The 18,211-nt window shown below is 38.6% G+C and overlaps 1 protein-coding gene across 1 annotated transcript in view; it reads right to left on the reverse strand.

Annotated features, from left to right (window-relative positions):
- The window catches only part of VEGFD (vascular endothelial growth factor D), a 38,753-nt gene that overhangs the window by 5,657 nt on the left and 14,885 nt on the right, over positions 1–18,211 (reverse strand). Inside the window, exons 2-5 of the mRNA XM_004063846.4 lie at positions 11,536–11,746; positions 6,456–6,646; positions 3,605–3,753; positions 1,515–1,615 (exon numbers count right to left, since the gene is read on the reverse strand). Coding sequence (XP_004063894.1) covers positions 1,515–1,615; positions 3,605–3,753; positions 6,456–6,646; positions 11,536–11,746 — 652 coding nt within the window. The remainder of the gene's footprint in view (positions 1–1,514; positions 1,616–3,604; positions 3,754–6,455; positions 6,647–11,535; positions 11,747–18,211) is intronic.

Genomic DNA, 18,211 nt, shown 5'->3' on the forward strand with positions numbered 1-18,211 from the left:
GGAGAAAGAATTAGATTTGTTTTACATGGTTCTATAGGGTAAAACCTGAACTAATGAGTTGATGCTCTTGAGCTGGGCTGTCCAACAAGGTAGCTATGGGCCATATGTGACTATTGGGCATGAAATAGAGAGTCTAAATTGAGATGTGCTGTAAGTGTACAACACACACTGGATTTCAAAGACTTAGCACAAAGAATGTAGGCTAGCTTATAAATTTTTTATATTGATTGCATGTTGAAATGATAGTACATTGGATAGACTGGATTAAATTAAATATTTTAAGATAAATTTCACTTGTTTCTTTTTATCTTTTTAATGTAAAATGTGAGTTACATATATGACTCTTATTGTATTCCATTGGGCAGTCTGGTCTGTTCTAGAGAGAGATTTCAGTTCAGTATAACAACAGGAGTGTGCCCACCCCTTGGTGCTGCCTCATTGGATGGCGAGTCTCCAAATAACTGACGTATGTTCTGGTAGAGGATGGCTGAACACTTGGTGGGAAGGGTGTAAAGAACATTCAAGATCGGCGTGGGCATTTAAACTACATAAATATTAAATTTCCCCACATGCTCTGGGTTGAGCTTTCGTGAAAACATTTAGAAGGAAGCTGAGAGGCAGAAGAACGGAGAGTAGTTGCTATTTACAGTTTTTAGGACAGATTTCTTAGAGTTTAGCCCTTACTGTTCTTGCTTGTAGATTATAGTTTAAAACAAGCAAGGTTAAAACTGCATGACTACTTGTGACTTTTTCTTTCTTTCTTTTTTTTTTTTTTTTTTGGTGGAACCATGTAAAGCGCTCTGGAAAATAAGTTAAAATGCATTCATTTTCAAGCAAATGTTCATCACCCAAAGTCACAGAATTACGGATTATGAGCAATGACAATTTGACTATATCTCATTTTGCTCCCAGCTCCCCTTAGACCAATAGCCATATTTTGCTTTTGCTTTGCCCTAATTCCAGAAAAATTTTCTCTTATTCCCCATTTCTTTTTTCAAATTACTGGCATGTTTTCATATGATGCAGCTGACAGAAACCAAGTCCAAAATTACTTTATGTTCCTGTGAGACTTTTATACAAATAAATTAGTAAACTGCAGTTGACTAGTATTTAGTTCTGAAGCAGCTTTCATTCAAGTTTAACATCCCCTTTCAATTTCAGTGTTTCAGGATGCTCCAACCACTCTGGGCTTTTCTTTGAGATTAAAAAGCAGAGTGATGCATTGATGGACTTACTATATGATTATGGTACAGAGGGTTCTGGAATCTGACCACTTCTATCACTCTCAGCTGTGTGACCTTGAGGAAATTACTCCATATCTTGGTGTGTCCATTTTGTAATTGTAAAAAAAGAAATAACAATAGTATATTACAGGGTTGTTGTGAGAATTAAATGAGTTAAAACATATAAAAGATTTACAACATTGTCTGGTCATACTAAGTACTCAATAACGGTTGCTGCTATTGTTGCTACTTTTATTATTACTGTTATTATTTTACTACTACTATCATTACCTTCTGTTCCAGCAAGTGGGTTTTCCTCCTGTAAAACACATTTACATTTGTTGCTATCCCATAGCATGTCAATAGGACAGAGTTTCTTGGAATGGGAACAGCTACGAAAAGAAAACAATGAACCAGATTTAAAAGCTTTCAAGGATAATCAAAACTTTGGAACATTAAATAAATTCCTGAGTAGATAATAGTTAAGATTTTTTAAATTTATTTTTCGCTTTTTATTCTTCTCAGTTTGGAGAAATAAGGTTTTGAGATCTATTGCACAACATGGTAACTATAGTCAATAATAATAATGTATTTTATATTTCAAAATTGCTAAGAGAGTAAATTTCAAATGTTCTCACCACAAAATGATAAGGATGTGAGAAGAGTTAAGATTTTAACGGAGCGGGCCAGGTGCGGTGGCTCATGCCTGTAATCCCAGCACTTTGGGAGTCTGAGGCGGGCAGATCACCTGAGGTCGGGAGTTCGAGACCAGCCTGACTAATATGGAGAAACCCCATCTCTACTAAAAAATACAAAATTAGCCGGGCGTGGCGGCACATGCCTGTAATCCCAGATACTTGGAAGGCTGAGGCAGGAGAATCTCTTGAACCTGGGAGGCGGAGGTTGCAGTGAGCCGAGATCTCGCCATTGCATTCCAGCCGGGGCAACAAGAGCGAAACTCCGTCTCAAAAAAAAAAAAAAAAAAAAGATTTTAAAGGAGCTTAATTTGTATTTATAAACTGCATCTTACTAGATAGTGATTCTGTAATTATAAATATTCCACGTGGAAATGTTTAGAAACTAAACTGTAATTTTGGAAATTGTAATCTTCTTAAGAAGGTATATGTTAAAACTATGCAAATTATAGCTGTCAACAGTTTATTTACGAAAATTAAATATGTTCTAACATACCTCCTGAGATTATTTTCTTTCCTTTTTTTTTGACGGAGTCTCCCTCTGTTGCCCAGGCTGGAGTGCAGTGGCGCGATCTCGGCTCACTGCAAGCTCCACCTCCCAGGTTCACGCCATTCTCCTGCCTCAGCCTCCCAAGTAACTGGGACTACAGGCACCCACCACCACACCCGGCTAATTTTTTTAATATTTTTAGTAGAGACGGAGTTGCACCGTGTTAGCCAGGATGGTCTCGATCTCCTGACCTCGTGATCTGCCCACCTCAGCCTCCCATACTGCTGGGATTACAGGCGTGAGCCACCATGCCCGGCCCCTAAGATTATTTTCTTTAAAATAAAGATAAAAGCATTGGCCAGAACAGCAGGAACATCTTGAGAATAAATGTTGCTTTTCTACAAGTTTTCTTTCTGCTGGAGAGAGGTGGAGGTGTCTTCTTGGTTCAATGTTAACTAATCACCAGCTTACTCTTTTACTTGCCACTCACACAATATATTTATTGCTTTACTTTTGCAAAGTCTAAGTATCTAACTAATGATCTTTTCATTCAGTTACCCTTTACTTGTTTCTTTATATTAAATCCTTTTTTTTTCTTCAAATAAGTGATCCTTACCTTTGGTTTTGTCGTTTGTCTTATAAATAATCACAAAATTAATCTCAAGAGAATTTCAAAGCCAAATTAATTTTAAGTCATTTTAATTTAAAATAAGGGTTTTCCATTTGGTAATCTTAAGGGGGAAAGATTAGAAAGTTGCAAAACTCACGTGCTGCTAGTTTTGTCACTCCCCAATGACCCCAGGAATCTTCTTTGTTTTCTCTCATTTCAGGATGTAAATATACAAACAGCCTGAAATAAGTTTTATTTAATGCTTGTTCTGGAACATGTGCTAAATTTGAGGTTAGAGCGGTTTTACACCTGCAGTAGACTATGCATATTAAGAACAAATGTGTCTACAAGTAGACATGACAAGCTCATACCACTGAGCGTTTTGGTCCTACCACAATATATATCTAACATCTAATAAAAATATGTATTTGCCAGTTATTACCAGTAGGTTCAGGTTAGAAGCTAAAATATGAATAATTTGAAGATAAATTGATAACTCTACATTAATGAAAAATCCTCTACACACAGTTTTGGCAAGGCAAGAATAAGCATAATCCAGTATAAAAAAAGAAACAAAAGTGCTTACCGATCTTCTTCAGGGATCTGGATGGATCTTCTGATAATTGAGTATGGATGGCGGGGGGCTGTTGGCAAGCACTTACAACCTGTATGATTGGCAACTTTAACAGGCACTAATTCAGGTACTGATGTCAAAGGCACTGATATCTCAAAGAGCTACAGCAGAGAAAGATAACCACAATATTTTTTTAATTTTATATATTATTTTTAAAGTTGTTCTAGTCTGAATTTTTGCCTTTGTCATTTATGGCAATGATTTTAGCCAAGTTGTCCATTAAGAATGGAACTAAACAGGCTCATCTAACTTTATGAAGTGTTTAAGTTTGGTCAAATCTCTTAACTTTTTGATCATTGATACTCTTGTAAAATGGTACTGTTAATCCCTGCTCCTGCTTTAAATTTGAGTGTAAATCGTAAGGGTTAAATGAGATTAAAGCTATGCAGTTTCTTTAGGATTTTATTAGAATAGATTATTATTCAAACTATTTATTCATCCCTTCTCATACCATCTCTATTGAAGAAATATAGTTTCCTGTCTCTTGACTTTTTATTTGGCCATGTCACTTTCTTTGGCTAGTGGGTTGTTAGCAGACATGACAGAAGTACAAATTTGAACTATGTATGTTTTATGGGGCTTGTTTTCTCAAACTTATGCTGTAGCCATGAAAAGAACATAATCTGGCAGGCTTGCTGGTCCAAGCGATGGGAAACATAGAAGTTGACTTGGACTCACACTGCAGCTTAGAGTCAAGCCCAGCTGAATCCACCCTAAACTAACTGAACCTCAGATACATAAGTGAGAGTAAATCATTGTTGTTTGGAACCACTGAGTTTTAGTGTGTTTGTTACGTAGCATTGTGTATTAATAGCTGACTGATACAAGATCATCATGCCCAAACAAATAATTATAGCTAACATGTATATCATTCTTTCTACGCTTTCCGTAGGCCAGGCCCTGTTGTAAGTGCTTTCATGTTAACTCATTTACCCCTTATAACAACATTATGGGGTGGGTTTTTATTATCCCCATCTTACAGGTGAAGAAACAGATGTACAGAGAGATTATACAACTTTCTTGAGTGGTTCTATGATGTGTGGATGAGTTTGAAGTTGATTTTAATGCATTGTCCATTCAATCACCATTCCATGTAGTCCTTACTACATAGAGTATTCATTTGTTCACTTTGTTTCTAAGAGGTGGTTTGCCAAATAGTCCATAACTTTGGGGCGAGAGATAGTTTTTTAAAAACTACTATTAAAATGTTCAAAAATGCATATTTGGAAGAAAAACTGCTGTACACTTACACTTAAGTACATTGTATGAAATTAATCATTTGTTGAGTACAGCAGTCAAAATAAAGTACTCAACTATCTATTAAGTGGAAGCAATCCATTAAGGTTGTGTTTATTCTGACATCTCAATATGTAACGGAACTTCCATGAGTCTAAGTGAGAGTGTTTTTGTAGTGTTTACTTTGCATAAACTTCATCTTCTTGCACAATTTTTTGGCTATGCTCTAGGGAATCACATGATCATGAACTAAACCCTCTTACGTTATGCAAGCTTTTTTTCTACTAAGAATTGATGCTTAGCCCTACTTGGGTCATTTTTTTTTTCTAATTGTCAAATAGTAGAGGTTAAAATACGCACAAGCTCCAAGATTCTCTAAAAGAATTTAGAAAAAGAAACTCTGCAGTTTAAAGGATATTTTAGAGGGTGGAGAAACAAAATTAAGGATAAGTAAATCTATTAACAAAACAAATCAGCATTGAGAAAATTACCTAACATGGATATATTCAGTGCATGTAATTTTCTTGTACTACCTCTTTTTGCAGTTAAAAGGAGAATAAACCGTATAGGCAAACTGACAATTAAATAAGTATATCGACATTCAAAGAATTTGCAACAGATACCAAAAATAATGTAGTTTGATGTACAGTTTTTTAGTATTGCTTTCCCAAGTTTGTTACTACGGCTCTCATATGCGACATTTATTAAAAACATGGTAACCAGAGAAAGGAAAACTTACCTACTAAGCAAAGGAAGTTTTATAAGATGAAGAGGGCTGAATTATTTCTTTCATGGGGACTGCAGAATTATTTCCAAATGTCTTTTGTGCTAGATATTCTCTCTTTGCCCCTCCAGAGACACCATCCTCTCTCCTTCCTTCCCCATCAGGCTCTGTGCCCCAGGACGCTGCCCTCCATGGGCTACATCTATAAACCCTCTTGCCTCTCCCAGCCCCTGCCCCTACTCCCTGCCAGGCTAAGAGTTGACAGTGGCCAGTCCAGAAACCCTCTTCTCCGCTTTCCCTCTGGGTTCCCATAACTGCTCCCTCCCCTTGTCTCCTCAGTCGAAGGGTGGGGAAATCTCACCCTTTTTGCTAGCTTCAGGTGCTTCACTGTCCCATCCCTCTTTCCCCAATTCTGCCCACAACCTTCATTAAATTTTTCTCAGTCACTCCATTTGAGCAACACAGAACCTGCCATCAGCTATCTTCATTCCTTTTAACATCCTGTCCTAGTAACTTCCGTATGGTTTTCTGAGTCTTGACATCATAGCATCAGAGAGACAATAACTGATAAGAGTTCAGGCTCTGGCCTCCCACAGACCTGGGTTTGAATCCCAGCTCTGCTATTTATCAGCCGTGTAAACTTGGATAAGTAAGTTACCTCTCTGAGCCTCAATTTCCTCATCTATAAAGGAGCATAAAATACCCTCTTGATTTGTTTCAAAGATTAAATGCGATTATGCACATAAAGCATTTAGTACAGTGTTTGGCAACAAGGTTGTTGTAGCTATCAACACTATTATCATCAGGGCTTTAGAGACGGCAGGCTTGCCGATGTCCTCATACCTGTTTGGAAATGTACGAGGTGCTGGTGTTCATACAGATAAGGCTCTCTTCATTGCAACAGCCACCACATCGGAACACGTTCACACAAGGGGGCTTGAAGAATGTGTTGGTACTCTTCCCCAGCTCACTGGCCACCTCCACGCATGTTTCTCTAGGGCTGCACTGAGTTCTTTGCCATTCTTCATCTATAACTGCAGAGAGAAAGCTCACTGCGGCTAGCAGGTGGAATGGCCCTGGTGTGCCAACATGTGCCAGGGTTATGCTGAACACAGTCATTTTCACATTTCTACTGCTTGTTTCTTTTACTAGATGGATATTTTTTGTCAGTCCTTTAACCAAAGATTGTTTGCAGAGAAGTTACAACCAATCTCTGTGCTCTTTCCCATTTATACCATACCTTGTAGAATATAAGTATTTTATTTCCCTTTGAGGTAGAACACCATGTCCTGTACATAATTACATTGAATACATCTGGAGAAGCTGGCTAATAGGGAAGTAAATAGAAGCATGTAAAGAAATAACATGTAAATATTATTTATCAAGCAATTTACAGGATACAGCTGGATAGCATTTCTTCTGCTTTAAAGCCAGGTGTAGGTAGGTTTTAGCATCATCAAGAAATATGTTACTGTTGGTTGCTTAAGTAACTACAGTAGGATTTAAACTTGGCAAACACATAAATGGAAATTGAAGTGAAACTAATCCTTACTCAAATCAGAGTTTTCTCATTTGCAAGTGCCCGATACTGATATTTATGTAAATGATGAAACAAGCCTGTTCTTATTACTGGAATGAACAATCCTTTGACCATAGTTAATTTGAAGGTAACAAAAAAAGAAGCCTATGGGAATAAAAAAAATTATATACTTTCTTGTAAAACAGTACTTGCTTTTCTCTCATAATTTACTTTTTAAATTAGATTTTGACCCTTTGATACTTAATGCTGCATAGCCTTTCTACAGGTGTTTTGGGGGAAAGATTCAATTTTATGATAAAGACAACACAAAGACTTCCTTGTAGCTTGCCATGGAACTGTAGAGTTTATTTATTATGTGTGGGGGTGTGGTGCTGGTGAAAATCTCTTGTGGTAGGCAGCTTTGAAACTAATCCCCAGTGGTCCCCATCTCCTGATAGTCATGCCCTTGTGTAAATGCCTTCCCCTTGTGTGTGAGCTGAACCTAGTAACTTGATTCTTATGAAGAGAATACAGCAAAAGTGATGGGATACCACTTCCATGATGAAGTTAAAAAAGATTGCAGTCTTGTTTCTACTTATTGCAAGCTCCCTTCTTTCTTACTCTGTCTCACTTTCTCACACACACACTCTCTCTCTCCTCCTTCTCCACTTGCAGGCTTTCTTTTTAGCTTATTTTACTTTAAGTTCTGGGATACATGTGCAGAACGTGTAGGTTTGTTACACAGGTATGCATGTGCCACGGTGGTTTGCTGCACCCGTCAACCCGTCATCTAGGTTTCAAGCCCTGCATGCATTAGGTATTTGTTCTAATGCTCTCCCTCCCTTTGCCCCCCACCCACCAACAGGCCCTGGTTTGTGATGTTCCCCTCCTTGTGTATATGTGCTCTCATTGTTCAACTCCCACTTATGAGTGAGAACATGCGGTATTTGGTTTTCTGTTCTTGTGTTACTTTGCCGCCATGTTAGAAAGGTCCACACGACAAGGAACTTGGGGCAGCCTCTGGCCAATAGCCAGCGAGGAACTAAGACCCTCAGTCCAACAGCCTGTGAGGAATTGAGTCCTGCAAACAACAGCTGACTGAACTTGAAAGCACACTCTGCTTCAGCTGTGCCCTAAGATGCCTGCAGCCCAAGCCAACATCTTAACTGCAGCCTCCAGAGACATCTGAAGCAGAAAAACTGATCTAGGCCATGTCAGCATTTCTGGCCCACAGAAACTGAGATAAATATTGTTTTAAGTAGCTAAGTTTTGTGGTAATGTGTTATGCAACAATAGGCAAACTCTCCTTTATTTTTACTGCATTTTCAAGAACTCTCCTGAGATTATTCTGAATTCCCATATAGGGGAATAGAAGGAATAGAGAAAACCTCTGCTTGAAGTGTACTGATACAATATTACCATTTGAGATGTGACCCTAGTCCCTAAATTATTCCCTTATAACATCTTCTCCATTCCTTTCTCCTTTTTCATCCCTTAATACCAATTTTTTTCATATGTTGCTTCTTCAATCACTGAAAACATAATATGAGTTGTCTGGAGCACTGCATTATACTACACAGTCTACCTAAACTTTGTTTTTTTTTATTTTTTTCCTCATAATAAAACATTCTATCCTGAGAAACTTTTTTTTTTTTTTTTTTTTTGAGACGGGGTCTCACTCTGTTGCCAGGCTGGAGTGCAGCGGCGCGATCTCGGCTCACTGCAACCTCCACCTCCTGGGTTCAAGCGATTCTCCTGCCTCAGCCTCCCAAGTAGCTGGGATTACAGGTATGTGCCACCATGCCCAGCTAATTTTTGTATTTTTAGTAGAGACGGGGTTTCACCATGTTGGCCAGGCTGGTCTTGATCTCTTAACCTTGTGATCCGCCCACCTCAGCCTCCCAAAGTGCTGGGATTAAAGGCGTGAGCCACTGTGCCCAGCCCCCAAGAAACCTCTTTAAAAAATTCTGATTATTAATATTTATATAAAAAGCCTGAAGGCTGAACACATGAGAGATAAATTACTCAATTAAGTATTATTATGGTTATTATTTAATTCACTACAATTAATCATGAATCCTTGAAAAAACAAGAAACCAACCTATGAAAATATTCCCAATTTAAAATTCTACTTAAAGGTTGCTTTCCATTTGCTTTTTCTCTTTTTATAAAACTAAGTTTTGAAATTGGAGTGGTAAGCTTTTAATCAAAATCATATGCAATTATGACCAACATCACTGCTTAAAGGCTTCATAACTCTACTATTCTTTACTGCTTCCCAGCAGGACTGCTCTGCCTCAGGAAATTACCTTGAAATCCACAAGGGAGAGTTGATAACAAATTCTAATTGGTGTAACATGCTGATTTCATTATTGACTGCTTCTAACTTAGTAAATAACTTTAGATGATCCCCTAGAAATTACGAGATAAATTCATAGGGTTTGCAAATTCCGTGATATTTTAATGGTTTTCTCCTTAGAAAATGTCAATGTCATTGACTTTTTTTAGATCACCTAGTCTTGGTTTTATGGTAACGTTCATCTTCATGAAATAGCTCCAGGTTCACCTCAGGCCTTCAGTCAGGTAATCTGGTTAAGGCCTTTGACCTCTAGATGAGGTGCCAACCCTTTGTTCTCATGAAGGCTATATTAATTCACCACATAGAAACATCTAGAGCTTCAAATTCCTGTCTGAAGTGAGCTCGAGGCTATGGTTCCTACCACATCAACTCACTTAGACACGCAGTCATACACACGAACACAAAGAATCCTCTTCACACTCATGCCCAAGGTGCTACCAAATAATATGTCCCCATCTATGCACAGCTCTCCCCACAGCCAACAACAGAGGTCTGTGCAACCCCGACATCTTTTTACAAATGGGAAAAAACAAATACGATTTTAGGTAGAAAGAAAAAAATAGTTTTGGCCTAGTGGTTAATTTGAATTATGCTATATATATAGTCAGTTACCAGGTAATCATGTTAATCAAATCTAGAATGCTAGATCAGCAATGCTGTAGCAGCTTCTTGTGTTGTTTTGACATGACATCAAAAAATTAAGTGCCTAATCAGAAACCACAGAACTTTACTTGACAAGCATTTTATTCATTATGACAGTACCTACTCACACTGGTTTTCTTTCTTTCTTTCTTTCTTTGTTTTTGTTTTTTTGTTTTTTAAGATGGAGTTTCACTCTTGTTGCCCAGGTTGGAGTGCAATGGTGCAATCTTGGCTCACTGCAACCTCCGCCTCCTGGGTTCAAGCGATTCTCCTGCCTCAGCCTCCCAAGTAGTTGGGATTACAGGCATGCACCACCATGCCTGGCTAATTTTGTATTTTTAGTAGAGATGGGTTTTCACCATGTTGGTCAGGCTGGTCTCGAACTCCTGACATCAGGTGATCCACCTGCCTCGACCTCCCAAAGTGCTGGGATTACAGGTGTCATCCACCACACCTGGCCTGATTTTCTTTTAAAGAATCTTCATACGTTACTAGGGAACGATCATTACCCTTATTTCAAATTATGTTATTTTCTAGTCTGGAGTTTTGATCATTTTGTCTTGAGAATTTTCTCCCTTCATTATTCTCCTAGCAATACCAGTACCCAATATTACAACTCAGTGTCTAACTTTTACTTTTCACTTTTACTAAAAATCACACAACTTTGCAGAAATAAAAAAAAAAAAGCTATACCTAATCTATTGGTTCGGGGAGGGGGTGGTTTTTTTGAGACAGGATCTTGCTCTGTTGCCCAGGCTGGAGTGCAGTAGCATGATCATGGCTCACTGCAGCCTCGACCTCCTGGGCTCAGCCGATCCTCCCACCTCAGCCTCCCAAGTAGCTGGGAATACAGGCACGTACCACAATGCTCAGCTATTTTTTTCTATTTTTTTTGTAGAGATGGGGTCTCGTCATGTTGCCCAGGCTGGTTTCAAACTCCTGGGCTCAAGCGATCTGCCTTCCTTGACCTCCCAAAGTGCTGGGATTACAGGCATGAGCCACCATGCCTGGCCATCTTTGGTTTTTGTCTATGTATGTATGGCAGTAGAATACTCCTTGTGGATGAATCCCCAGGTTTTATTTTCTAAGTAAACCTGATGATTTTTTTTCTATTGAGAACAATAGTCTTCCTGGGTTTTCTTTGCCCCCACATCGTTGAGTTAAATTTATTTCTATATTTTGAGATGTTCTTTTGTGTTTTTTATCTCAAAATCATATTGAATATATTTCTCTGTGAAGTAAACATTAAAAAATCAAGATTCTGCACTAATACTGGAAATCAAAGACCGACTTTCATTCTCCCTCTGACACGTGTCTGCCCTACGCAGACTTTTGGAGAAAGTAAGTGTGTTTGTCACTATCTGATAAAGAGAAAGAATTTGTCTCCACATCCACACACCTACCTTTTAGTGTTTCAATGTCATAGAAAGTTGCCGCAAACCTAGTGGACCGATGGGATGCTGAGCGAGAGTCCATACTGGTAAAACTTTTGAGCCTCAGCCTGCATCTCCACAGCTTCCAGTCCTCAGAGTGAGTAATTCGAAGTAGTTCCTCCAAACTAGAAGCAGCCCTGATCTGCTGTTCAGATCGTTCTAATGTGGACTGAGATGATCGCTTAAAAAAACAAAAATACCAGTTTAAAAACAAGTTACTAAATTTTAAATTTGTCATAATAATCTTCATTTCTGACACTTAGAAGTGTAAATACATCTGTAATTAGAGATACTATTGAAATGTATGCCAGTGCCTAGGAAAAAGGATATCTTCTAGTATTTTTGGTTTACATTCTGCTCATTTTTGATTGAATCAGAGGATTTACTTATTCTTCCTGGGTTCTCAGAACACTTACAAAGAAAATTGTAGTGCATTGAATGGTGGGCCTCAAAATGATATGTCCACATCCTAACCCACAGAACCTGTGAACATTACCTTAATTTGGACAAAGGATCTGTACAGATGTAATGAAGTTAAGGATCTTAAAATGAGATCCTCCTGGATTATCTATGTGGACCCTAAATACTGTACAATGACAAGTGTCCTTATAAGAGACAGAAGAGAAGACAGGGACACAGAGGAAGGCCATTTGAAGATGGGGGCAGAGACTGGAGAGATGCAGTCACAAGCGGGGGATTGCCTAGAGCCATCAGAAGCTGGATGAAGCAAGAAAAGATTCTCTCCAAGAGTGTTTGGAGGGCGTGCAGCCTTGCTGACCCTTCCATTTTGGAATTCTGGACTCTGGAGCTGTGAGAAAATACATTTCTGTTATTTTAAGCCACGAAGTTTGTGATAATTAGTTACGGCAGCCATAGGAAATGAATAGATGTTTATCATATTATTGTTGTGACAGTAGCTACTGACAGTTGTTTTCATCTCTGTTATTTGTTTGAGAAATTGATCCACAAAGGCCTGGGTAACCTGACTACAGTCACAAAAGAAAGATATCAAGCCCCTGATAACCTGAATTTTCTTACTTCTAACTCTGTCTTTGTTTTCTTTTAAAACCTACTATTTCAAAAACATGATTTTTTCTGACAAAATACTTTTCTGGGGTTTTACGCTCTAGAAGTATAAGAGTTTAATATTCTTATAGAGTTATCAAATACTCTTCTAGAGTTTGCTTTCCATACGGTTGCATGAACTGTATTGGCGGATACAGTGCAACTGTATTGGATGGGTTTGTAAGAAAAAAAAGACTTGGTAGATAAAAGATTTTCAGTATGTAGCCTCTTGTTCAAAATTGGGGGCTTAGTTATATAAATAATGATATATGCATACGATGAATTCTATGTGATCATCAAAACAAAGAATGTAGAGGTATATTGGGACAGAACGAATTGAGATCCTTCCTGGAATGTGCTGGAGAAATGATAAGGTGATCTATCTATGGCTAGGGCCTCGGATTTTCTCTTGCTGACCCTGTAGTTACTAGATGTTTGTTTTGCTGGGTGGTTGGAATATGCAGGCTGAGGCCATTTGTAGAGCTGGGATGAGGGAGGAGGCAAATGACCAGTGCTGAGAGAGGAGGGTGGAAGGGAAAGGTGAATGTCAGCTGCCTGCTGCAGGGCGAGGAACAGTGGAGGAAAACAAAGATGAGCAAAAGGGGCTGTTAAAAGGCTTTGCATTGGGTAGTGTGATGTACACTCTCCTCCACTGAGCCTCAAAAGCTGTAGTCAAAATCTACATCATGCATTAGCATTTTAGGAGGAGAAATTTTTTTTTTAGACATGCTAGTGGACACTGAGAGTTGTCCAAAAATGGGTACTCAGAAGAGCAAGTGTGGTCTAAGTCATGTGTGATTCAGCTGTGATATAACCTCTTTTAAAATTACTTATGTACTTTTACTTATGCACTTATGTACATCATATATACATACTTATATGGATATATGAAGAACATCTGGAGACATATACATGAAAATGTAAACAAAGGTTATTCTTTATTTATTTATTTTCGAGACCGAGTCTGGCTCTGTCATCCAGGCTGGAGTGCAGTGGCACCATCTCTGCTCACTGCAACCTCAGCCTCCCAGGTTCAAGCGATTTTCCTGCCTCAGCCTCCTGAGTAGCTGGGACTACAGGAGCCTGCCACCATGCCCGGCTAATTTTTGTACTTTTAGTAGAGATGGGGTTTCGCCATGTTGCGCAGGCTGGTCTTGAACTCCTGGGCTCAAGTGATCTGCCCGCCTTGGCCGCCCAAAGTGTTGTGATTACAGACATGAGCCGCTGCGCCTGGCCAACAATGGTTATTCTTTAGATCAAGAGCTGTCAAACTATGACTCCCAGCCTAATTTAGCCTGCTGCCTGCCTGTTTTTGTAAATCAAGTTGTATTGACACACAGCCATGTCCATTCATTTACTTATTGTCTATGGCTGCTTTCATACTACAAAAGCAGAGTTGAGAATTTGAGACAGAGACCTTCATGGCAGTTTCAATCTGAGGCCACTTGTCTTTTTTATTCTCAATTCTTTAATATTCTCAGCCATTATCATTTTCATTATTCCACCTATAATATTGCCTCTACTCTCTTTTTTGAAAAATGTTGGAGGCTTTTAATCATCTTACATGTCTCTTAAATGTGCTTTTATATTTAGCTATTTTTTCCTCTTCACCTCTCTCTAATGTGTTATGGGTAAATTAATTGGTTCATCTTTCCAATCACCAACTCTCCAATTGTTGTGAGTGTAGAGTTTACTTTGTTAAGGTTTTAATTTCAATCACCGTATTTCTAATTTCAAGCATTTCTACTTCATTCTTCTTCCTATCTACTTTCTGTTACATTTCTGTATATTCTTCCTAGTTTTTTTTTTTTTTGAGACCGAGTCTCATTCTGTTGCCCAGGCTGGAGTGCAGTGGCGCGATCTCGGCTCACTGCAAGCTCCACCTCCCGGGTTCACGCCATTCTCCCTCCTCAGCCTCCCGAGTAGCTGGGACTACAGGCGCCCACCACCATGCCCGGCTAATTTTGTTTCTGTATTTTTATTAGAGACAGGGTTTCACCGTGTTAGCCAGGATGGTCTCGATCTCCTGACTTTGTGATCCACCCACCTCGGCCTCCCACAGTGCTGGGATTACAGGCGTGAGCCACTGTGCCCTGACCTTAGTTTGTCATTTTAATTTTATGAATATTATTTCTTTATCTCTTTGAGGGTTGCAAATATATTTAAGTATTTCTTCAAATTATTTTAGATTTTAACTTTATAGGTATGACATATCCTGATTATTCATTTTGTTGCTGTCATTCTTAGTAATAATTATATCAACGTGATGTGGAATTTTGGTTAGTAGTTCCATTTTCATTCAGAGATTCATTTTTCTTTCTCATTATTCTTTCTCCAACATTTAGAAGTTTTATGGTTGTACCCCGTGATTCCCTGGGTCCTGAATCCAAATCTTGTTGAGTATTTATGATTCAGGGATCAGCTCGGCTCACATCCTAGTTGCAAGGAAGTATCTGCTTCCTCCTTTGCCCCGTTAAGTAATTTCATAGAAGTCACAGCTCCAGGCAGCAATGAGCAGTAACTCTTCCTTCCTCTTTCATGGATCTGATGTAGTGCACTAAAAGAGCCGATTTCCAAGTGAAGCTAAATTTTTGATGGCCCCTGTCTTCTAGCCCAGATCCATAAGTCCTGCAGCTTCAGCTTCATGGCTTTAGTGCCATTTCTGTAAATGATTGTCATCTGCAGATGTTTGCCATCATTCAATCAATTTTATATTCTATGGACTAAGAACGATCTGAAAACATGAATCTACAAGGTTATCGCACTTGGGAATCCAGATGTGAGTGTGTGTCTGTGGGTGCATGTTTTTAATAAAAGCAGGAGAATTATAAGCTGGGGGAAAGAGGCAACAGACAGGAAGAAAGAAAAAGCATATGCAGGAGAGCTAAGGCAGGACCTAGAGGGGTTGTTTTGACATAAGTGCCAGAGATAAGTGCATGTAGTGTGACTAGATGAGAGGATCACTGTCAGAAACAAGAGGAAAATACAGAATGACATGGGTTTGTAGATGGCAAGACTGCCTGGGAAGCTCAGTGAGCTCATACCTGTGGTTTCTCACTTTTCTATAAAGTTTGAATCACGGCAAAATTGTGGGAGTGAGAGGAGTGGGGAGCATGAGGATCATAGATCGGGTTTGTGAAATTGGCTTGCCACAGCTTCTTCATCTAAGAAATCTGGAGATGAAACTGAACAATTGCTAATGTCTCTGGCAGCTTTGAAATTCAATGCTTCTGCATTAAGTCTTATTTGTCAATAGTCTCTCTTTTCCTGATTATTCATTCTCTTCTAGTTGGACAGTACTCCATATACAATTCAGTCTTCAAAATAAAACTTTGTGACAATGCTGCTTCCACGTGAAAATAATGAAACCAAGCAGCTTTTTAAAGATTTTAGAGTTGAAGCATATTGAAAGGATTTTTATGTATTGAGGCAAATTTCACTCAATACTATCAAAAAATACAAGGCCAGGCATGGTGGCTTACACTTGTAATCCCAGCACTTTGGGAAGCTGAGGCGGGAGGATTGCCTGAGCCCAAGAGTTCAAGATCAGACTGGAAACATGGTGAGACCCTGTCTCTACTAAAAATACAAAAATTAGCCAGACATGCTGGTGCATGCCTGTACTCCCAGCTACTCAGGAGACTGAGGTGGGAGAATCACCTGAGCCTGGGGAGGTCAAGGTTGCAGTGAGCCGTGATCTCGCCACTTGCACTCCAGTCTGGGCAACGGAGCAAGATCTTGAAAAAGAAAGAAAGAAAAAAAGAAAGAAAGAAAGAAAAAGAAAGAAAGAAAGAAAGAAAGAAAGGAAGAAAGAAAGAAAGAAAGAAAGAAAAAAAGAAAGAAGGAAGGAAGGAAGGAAAGAAAGGAGAGAAAGAAAAAGAAAGAAAGGAGAGAAAGAGAAAGAAAGAAAACAGGCAGATGTATGGTTTTATTATAGTTCTTACAGGATTCAATTCAATCTTAGAAATATTTTTAAACTATCCAACTGTGAGAACTCAGGAGAAAATATCAAATCTCTGGATTGAATTAAAGTAATTAAATGGCTCATACAACTTGCCTCATCATAAAAAATGCAGTGTTTACTCAAGTACTCAGAGTTATTTAAGCTTACTTTCAACCCCAGAATTTAAAATCTAGTTTGAAACAACAGAAATTGCAGACAGTCATTTTGCTATTTTAAGTGGAAGTACTAACAATTAAACTTAAGTAGAAACCTGACAACTAATTCATCAAGGGCATACATTTTCAAAGGGTTCAAGAATGGTTGTTTGTTTCCAATCGGCTTTCTGCACTGGTTGATTTTTGTATAATGAACTTTATGTTATCCACTTGGGTAAGACAAAAATAAAAATTAAAAAGTGTGATTATCCCAAATACATACTTAAACCATTGATTTCAGTGGTTTTAATTACTAAACCTTTGCCAAGTAAATTGCTCCTAATTTCTTCCTATTTTCTGATGGAAGTGCTAATCAAAATCAAAATAATTAAAAGGTTTTCATCAAGAGGAAGAAAGTGAAGCAGGGTTACCAGATCTCTGCTTTTTATTACAGCGGCAGCTTTTTTATGGTAATTAATTCAAGACTACTAGCAATTTCACTCTTAAATAACAAATCATTCTCTAATTTCTTGGCTACCACAAGCCAGCTTCTAAATTGAGAGGCTTAAAGTCTTTTTAATAAGACTTCACCATCATTTGAATGTATGCTCCTTTCTGTGGTACAATTTCAAGGGTAGTCATTTCTCCTTTTGCTAATTTCTAAGTTCACACAGCATTCTCCCCTGAGGAAGCATGAGCATCTCCGTAGCTTCCTAAGTATTAATTTAGGTCATGGGTGACCAAGATGGCAGGCAAGATATTTGGAAAGGTATAGTGGTGGGGTTTGTAGGAGAAACTTAGAAGTGTCCCATGTTGTGAGGAAGTCAACGGCCTTCTGTACTCCTACCAATTTCATCTCTCAATTTCCAGCCCCTCTCCTTCACCAAAAATACATATCCAGTCAAGTAACACATTCAAAGAGTGAAGAAAGGCATAATTTGGGGATATCAATGAGCCTCAGTGGAAAAAAAAACAGCAAGGGGTTCACTTTGGTTGGGCATAGAGCAAGTTTAGAAGTGGGGAATCTGGCAAATAAGTTAGGAAGAGGGGCTGGTGAAATGAGATACCACTTCACACCCAGAAGAATGGCTATAAACAAAAAGACTGACAATACCAAGTGTTGTAAGGGATATGGAGCAACAGGAACCCTCACACATGGCTGATGAAACTGTAAAATTGTATTGTTGCTTTGGAAAAGAGTTCAGCAGTTCTCTAATAAGCTAAATTTATTATATAACCAACTAATTCCAATCCTAAGTTTCCAGCCCCTAGAGACAGAAAATAGATTATTGGCTGCCTGAGGCTGGGAGTGAGAATGGAGGGTTCATTGCAAAGGGACATAATGGACCTTATATGGATGATAGCTATACAACTCAGTAAATTTCCTAATATACTTGAATGAAATTTTACAGTATGTAAATTCTATATTAATATAGTTGTATAAAATTTTTAAAAAGAGGAAGGACTGGAGGCATGAAGACCA

This window comes from Gorilla gorilla, chromosome X (genome assembly GCF_029281585.2).
Source record: "Gorilla gorilla gorilla isolate KB3781 chromosome X, NHGRI_mGorGor1-v2.1_pri, whole genome shotgun sequence".
Taxonomy (NCBI): Eukaryota; Metazoa; Chordata; class Mammalia; order Primates; family Hominidae; genus Gorilla; species Gorilla gorilla.